Source organism: Gekko japonicus, unplaced genomic scaffold (genome assembly GCF_001447785.1).
Source record: "Gekko japonicus isolate JY-2015 unplaced genomic scaffold, Gekko_japonicus_V1.1 scaffold6760, whole genome shotgun sequence".
In the NCBI taxonomy this organism is placed as follows: Eukaryota; Metazoa; Chordata; class Lepidosauria; order Squamata; family Gekkonidae; genus Gekko; species Gekko japonicus.
Genome location: NW_015169372.1, coordinates 9,447 through 16,908, shown reverse-complemented (window position 1 = coordinate 16,908; position 7,462 = coordinate 9,447). Strand labels below are relative to the sequence as shown.

Below are 7,462 nucleotides of genomic sequence, written 5' to 3'. Positions count from 1 at the left end.
AGCTCTCTCAGAGGTGTTCTCTCAAGAGCAGTCCTTGAAAGAGCTCTCTCATCCCCACCTACCTCACAAGGCGTCTGTTGTGGAAGGAAGAAGGGAAGGTGAGTGTAAGCCGCCCTGATACTCTGAGTGAAGGGCAGGGTATAAATCCAAACCTCCTTCATTCCTTCTTCCTCCAAAACCCATTCTGAAATTAGGTGCCAGTTTCAGATACACACACACACTCATTGAGAAGGATAGTGTAGTGGTTAGAGCAGGGGTGTCGAACGCATTTGTTATGAGGGCCGGATCTGACATAAATGAGACCTTGTTGGGCCGAGCCATGTGTGTCATAAAATGTAATGCCTGGTAGCGGAGATATAGACTTTATAAAGGACACAAACACAAAGATTTTTTTTAACTTAAAATAAAAACATGCTTAAAACATTAGCTCTGTAAGCTGCAAACCTACTTTTGATTTATTGACATTCACCACAGAAATCTCATGCTCAGAGTTCTGAGTCTAGAACACAGGTTAAAACATGAAATGGCTGAATGATTAAGAGTTTGGTGAAGCAAGCTATGATGCAGCAGCAGCAGCAGAACTGGAAGCAGGAGATAGCCACTTCCACTGCGGGCCTGATGGAAGCCCTCCGGGGGCCTGATCTGGCCTCCGGGCTGCATGTTTGACACCCCTGACAAGGATCTGGGAGAACCATATTTGAATCCCCACAATGCCATGGAAGTTTTCTGGGTGACCTCGGGCCAGTCATACACTCGCAGCCTAACCTACCTCATAGGGTTGTTGGGAGGGGAAAATTGAGGAGAGGAGAATTTGGTAAGCCATCTTGGGTCCCCATTGGGAGAGAGGTGGGGTATAAATTAGACAGATAGATAAAAATCTCCAGGAAACTTCTAGATGCTTAGAATGAAGTGTGGCAGTCGTCTTGTGGTGTAGGCTCCTTATAATCGATTCAACAGCTGGATTCACGCGTGTTTGCGGAAAGCGGACAAGAACAAAGATAACAAGATGACCCTTAAAGAGCTCAAGAACTTCCTGAAAGAAGTCAACATCCAAGTGGACGACAACTATGCCCGGCAGATCTTTGAGGTAAGGCGAATTTTATTTATGGACTTCGTACCTTCCTGAGGTACAGAACAAACTTAAACAAAATTAAACACGAATTCGTTGGAATGGTAGAATCTGTACACTACAGACCAATTTATTGGGCAAATTGAAAACTCAGTCCAAATTATGAAGCAAAGAACTATAATGAGGTTGTGTCATAGTACGCAATTATATTATGGATTACAGTATTAGCGCATAATAATGTTAATGAGTAGTATTATAGAAGAAGAAGAAGAGATTGGATTTATACCCCGCCCTTCACTACCCAAAGGTGTCTCAGAGTGGCTTACAAACTCCTTTCCCTTCCCCTCCCCACAACAGACACCCAGTGAGGGAGGTGGGGCTGAGAGAGCTCTGACAGAAACTGCTCTTTTTCGAGAACAGCTCTTATCAGAGCTACGGTTTGCCCAAGGTCATCCAGCCAGGTGCAAGTGGAGGAGTGGGGAATCAAACCCGGTTCTCCCAGGTTAGGGTCCGCGCACTTAACCAAATTATTATTGAGTCCTCTTTCATTACTACTATTATAGAATGATATTATTACTATTATAGAATGCTACTATTATAGAATGGTCAACATACATGATGTTTACGGGTGTTTTTTGCTTATAAACATGGATACATACACTTTCGCAAAATGTAGGAGCCAGCCACATTTTCTAGGAATCAGCTGGGAAGGGGAGAGAGAGAGAGAGAGAAAGAGAGAGAGAGGAAGGCCTCGCGATGCCCATGAGAGGATAGATCCTAAGTTTACTTAGTGTGCTTTGATCGCTTCTCCTAGTTTTCCTTCCACGCTTGCTTATTTGACAGTTGCCAAGACTTACCTTGCAATGGTTTGGGAAATTCCTGAAAATCTGAGGGCAGATCCTGGGGTTGGTGAGATTTAGGGAGGGAAGGGAGCCCAGCGGGTTATAATTAATAATAACTAATGTTATTTAATATTTTAATGTTTTTACTGTTTTACTGTATGTTTCAGTGACATACCGTGTAAGTCGCCCTGAGCCTACGGGGAGGGCGGGATAAAAATATAAATAATAAATAATAAATAAAAATAAATAAACCCCCACAAACACTTGAATACGTGTTCAGACTGCAGTACGGATTAGCTTGTGTGTTGGTGTAAGGAGTGTAAAACCAAGATATTTTACTTAAAGATGTGACTGAGAGTGTTTATTTGTTTGATTGATTGATTTATACCCCACCCTCCCCACCGGAGCAGGCTCAGGGCGAATTACACAAAAATTTTAAAACAGATAAAACAAAACAAATATAAATATGCATATAAAGCCCAACATAAAGTGCTAGTAAGCTATTTGTATAACAATGGTGTGGTATTAGTAGAAAACCATTACAATAAGGGGTACAAACAGCATTCGATGTTCAATTCATACTGGTAACACACAGGTTGTATTAGGGCGCAGGGTCTTAAGTTCATTTGATACAGCTGTTGAATGCCGGGTGGAGGAGCTCCATCTTGCAGGCCCTGCACAACTGTAAAAGGTCCTGCAGGGCCCTGGTGTCTTCCAGGAGTTCATTCCACCAGTGTGGAGCCACCACTGAGAATTTTAAAATACTGATGCAAAATTGACTGGTAGTTGTTATATTGCATGAACTGTTATATTGAATGTACTGAATAGATATACCTGATTAGGATGTTATAAGAACACACAATGCACTTTATAGAATGTTAAGTATAAACAGAACACATTAATTAATTAATTAATAATGGGAGCAGGGGGTGGGGCTTGTTGCCTGTGCCCACCCCCTGGGCTCTTTACTGCCGGAGCTTCGCACCTGTGAACTCCTCCAGGAAATTACCCCTGCTCATCATTAATAACAACAACAACAACAACAATAATAATAAAAAAATAATAATAATAGTAGTAGTAGTAGTAGTGGTGGTGGTGGTGGTAATAACCGTTAAAGCCTTACACGGCCTGGGACTCACATATCAGAGGGACCGCCTCTTCCCATATACGCCCCAAAGAGTGTTATGCTCTATGGACCAACATCTCCTGGTTGTCCCAGGGCCCTTGCCTGGTGGAACACGCTCCCAGTCAAGATTAGGGCCCTGCAGCATCTTCCCCAATTCCACAGGGCCTGCAAGACAGAGCTGTTCCGCCAGGCCTTTGGCTGAGGTGGTCGTCACCCACCTACCGATCCAAATCGTATGCCAGGGAACCTCCCACAACCAGTTGACTTGTCTGAATTGGGATCGTGTTTTAATGTTTGTTACTGTTTTAAACTTTAACTGTATTTATTGTATTGTTCTGTGATGTTACCCGCCCCCAGCCCGCTCACGCAATGGGCGGGCTATAAATACAAATAATAAATAAATAATTAATAAACGAAATAGTAAATAAACGCTAAATAGGCCCAGTGAGTCCAGTTAAACATTCAAGAAAATGTGATAATAATCAATAATGCAGATAGGGGGGAAATGGCACCAGGCTTATTCAGGAAGAGCTGCCTGTTGGGTTTCTTACTCTCGGGGATCCATATTGACGGTTTCCGGTGATTTCTTATGTTTTGCATTGTCTAGCTCTGGCTCAGGTTACGGCTCATAAGGAAAGAAGGCTTTCACCTCTTCTCTCTGTGTCCGCAGCAGTGTGACACATCCCAAACGGACACCTTGGAGGACGACGAGATCGAAGTCTTCTACAAGCTACTGACCGAGCGACAGGAGATCGGCAGGCTCTTCTCGCGGTATTCTGACGCCGAACAGGTCATGTCTGTGGACAACCTGGTGAGATTCCTCCGAGAAGAACAGCGGGAGGAGGACGCCGGACCCGAGATGGCTCGGTCTCTGATTGAGAGATACGAACCCAACGAAACTAGTAGGCCCCCTTAACCGTGGGATTGAGTGGTTTCCCAGTTTGCGATATCGACATACTGCCTTTCGGCAGAAAACTTCCCTAGGGGTTCACATTTTAAAAATGTAAACACAGCAGTGAATACATCCAGTTGGATCTAAGGCACCACCAGTGAGGTGAAGCTGATGGAACAGGATTTCCTGCCGATCACTGACAGCAGTGATCCCTTGTCACGGCTCAGGTGGGGTGTCACCTGACGCTGCCACCACTCTGGATTTAGGTTCCCTTGAGAAGGCCCAGAGCGCCCTCCCAAGACCTTCAGACCTCCCTTTAGGCCGAATAACAGGCGTGAGGACCAGGCAGAGTAAAACAAGGAAAAGGTTTATTTTATAGGAGGTCAAACAACAAGGTGCAGAATAATAACAGTAAGTGGGTGAAAAGAAAAGAAATCAAATGCCCTAACGCGTCTAAATTTACTTTCCATAGCTCACTATTTCAAGTGGCCTTACACTACTCACCCCTCTCTCAGGATGAGGGTTTTTCCCCTGCAGCAGCCTTCTTTCCGGCTCTGCCCTCTGGAAGAAAGAACAGCTCTTCCTGCTGCTCCAGAACTTTTATTCCCAGCCCTCCTCTTTTCCTGTTGGTCCATTTTGGCTCCAAAACCTCCCAGGGGCTTCTGGGAATTGTAGGCTTAGACTCACCTACTGCTAGCCAGGCTCTCTGGGCCTAGTAGGCCTCTGGTAGCACAGCCCAGATCATGACATCCCTCTAAGCTGAGTTAGTGTGAGCCAGCTCACAGTTTTTTTAGCCTCCAGCTCACACATTTTTGTCTTCGCTCAGGACGGATGGCTCCAGAGAAACTAAATTATGCAGGAGCCAAGTCGCTCGCTCACAACTTTAATGCCAGGAGCTCACGAAATATAATTTTTGCTCACAAGACTCCACAGCTTAGAGGGAGCATTGACTGATAGTGCCAAAATTCTGCTCCCGGGGGTCAAGGGAGCCTCAGGAACAGCGTGGGGGGCAATGTAGGGGGGAAGTCTACACTGGGAGGTGGGAATCGGGGAAATTAACCCTCCCTCCACCAGTGGAGGTACCTTAGAGCCAACTGAAAGTCTAAAAGCAGAGATGTCAAACTCATTTGTTACGAGGGCCAGATCTGACATAAATGTCACTTTGTTGGGCCGGGCCATGTGTGCCATAAAATATAATGCCAGGTACCAGAGATAGAAACTGGATAAAGAACAGCAGCTGGTAAGCACCAGATTGGTGTATCCTCACTGTAAAGCCCCGTGGGCTGGGAGGGGGGCGCAGAGGAAAACCCACATGGGCGGACTGGGGAGGCAGCAGTGCAGTGCTGGGCAAATGCTCCCACGATGCTTGAGTGTTGAGTGCTTGAGACGAGGTTGTTCTACTGTGCTTGAAGCCACAATGGAGTAGCTCCGCCCACTCCCCCCCCAGCACTCCCTCCCTTGTACTAGTTGCTTGCGGGCCACATAAGAGTTCTGGATGGGCCGAATCCGGCCCCCGGGCCTTATGTTTGACACCCCTGGCCTAAAGAATGATAGATTCAGGTGGGTCGCCGTGTTGGTCTGAAGCAGCGGAACAACGTTTGAGTCCACTGGCACTCATACTCTGGTCTAAAGGACAAGAATGCAAAGCTAGGAATCTAGAACCTGCAGGCACCCCTGGAGCTCTGACACAAGGTGGTGGGCACAGGCAGGGCTATTTTTGGGCAGGAACACACAGGAACGGAGTTCCGGCTGGCTTCCGAGTTGGCCACGCCCAGCAGGAACTCATTAGCATAATAGGCCTCACCCAACAGCAGGAACTCATTAGCATAATAGGCCTCACCCAACAGCAGGAACTCATTAGCATAATAGGCCACACCCAACAGCAAAACCTATTAGCATATTAGGCCACACCCCTGACAGCATAGCTCATTAGCACATTAGGACGCACCCCCATGTTACCAGAAGTGTGGTCATCCAGCCACACCCACCTTTTGCTTCTTATTCTGTTTACCTTGTTTGTGGTCAAAACCCAGGGCTTTTTTGTAGCAGGGACTCCTTTGCATGTTAGGCCACACACCCCTAATGGAGCCAATCCTAATGAGTTCCTGCTGGGCTTTTTCTACAAAAAGACCCCCAGGTATAAAATGGCTGCTGTGGGAGGTGAAGCCTTCCATACAATGGCTGCCACAGCTAACCTTGGGTTGTACAGTGAAGCTCAATGTGTTGTGGTGGCAGCGACATTTTTAAAACTCAGCATAGCCCAGGGCTTATTTTGGGGCAGGGACGCACAGGAACGGAGTTCCGGCTGGCTTCCGAGTTGGCCACGCCCACTACAGCCAAAACCTCTGCATGCATGGCTACAGAGGGAAGGCCTGGAGAGCGACCCCCCCCGGCGACTCCGAGGTGGGCAGGCCAGGGGGGGTCCTGGAAGGATCGGGGAGGCATTTGCTCGGAGTCTTCCCCGGCCTGTTAAAGGGCCGACTTGCACCTGGGCAAGCCAAGGGAAGGTATGCAGGTGTGGCCTAATATGCCAATGTGCTGCACTGTCCGGGTGTGGCCTAATATGCTAATGAGTTTCTGCTGTTGGGTGTGGCCTATTATGCTAATGAGTTCCTGCTGGGCTTTTTCTACAAAAAAAAGCCCCGGCATAGCCAATCAAATCTCTGACAGCCAGTCCAAAGCCTTGCTGGGCAAAAGCCCCAACCCGGCTTTCTAAAAGCACCTGGTGGGCACCATGGTGACCGTGGGCACCGGGTTTGGGGACCCCCGATCTAGAACAATAAAAGTTCCAGGGGGGGGGGATCAAAGGCTTCCACTTTGAAACCTTTGCAGAACAGTCATACTTCCGTGGATCACCAGAAAGAAGCAAGAGAAACTGCTATTGTGGGCTCACCGGGGAAGGAATGTTATTCGTTCAGGGGCCACAGCAGCAAAGACCCTGCTCATAGCCGGCAACAGCGTAGCATCTGAAAATGATCGTGCCTGAAGCCAGGCTTCTTTGGCTAGTTGCTGACGTCGGGATAAGAACAGGAATGGGCATGGCCCCTAAACTATACAGTGATACAGTGAGAGCCAGCCTGGCGTAGTGATTAAGTTTGCCAGGGGTCCCCCGTTTTGGGGGGGTCCCCCGCCCCCAACACCCACAGCCACCCATCTCTCTCCCTTTAAGTGTGTGGAACCCGTGTTTCCTCCCAAGCCGAATCTCGGCAAGCTTGCAGGGAAATGCCAGCTTCGTGCTCTTAAAAGGGAAACGCGGCTGCTCTTAAAGGGGAAACGCCGGCTCCTGCATTTAAAAGGGAAACGCCGGCTCCTTTAAGTGCAGGGAACTGCCGTTTCTGGAGATCCAGCGCACGGGCATGTGGGGGGGGGGGCAGATGTCCCCAACGTGACGTCATCATGTCAGGGATGCCCCACCCCCTCCAAGAACGCCCCCAAAGTCCCCCGCTGGGGGTGGAAGATGGACTTGGCAACCCTAGTGTGGACTCTAATCTGGGAGAACTGGGTTTGATTCCCCACTCCTCCACTTGCAGCTG

The 7,462-nt window shown here is 48.1% G+C and overlaps 1 protein-coding gene across 1 annotated transcript in view; it reads left to right on the top strand.

Annotated features, from left to right (window-relative positions):
* Nucleotides 1–7,462, top strand: part of LOC107115054 (1-phosphatidylinositol 4,5-bisphosphate phosphodiesterase delta-1-like) — a gene marked incomplete at its 3' end in the record, with an annotated part of 17,043 nt that overhangs the window by 3,114 nt on the left and 6,467 nt on the right. Inside the window, exons 3-4 of the mRNA XM_015416657.1 lie at nt 958–1,087; nt 3,708–3,939. Coding sequence (XP_015272143.1) covers nt 958–1,087; nt 3,708–3,939 — 362 coding nt within the window. The remainder of the gene's footprint in view (nt 1–957; nt 1,088–3,707; nt 3,940–7,462) is intronic.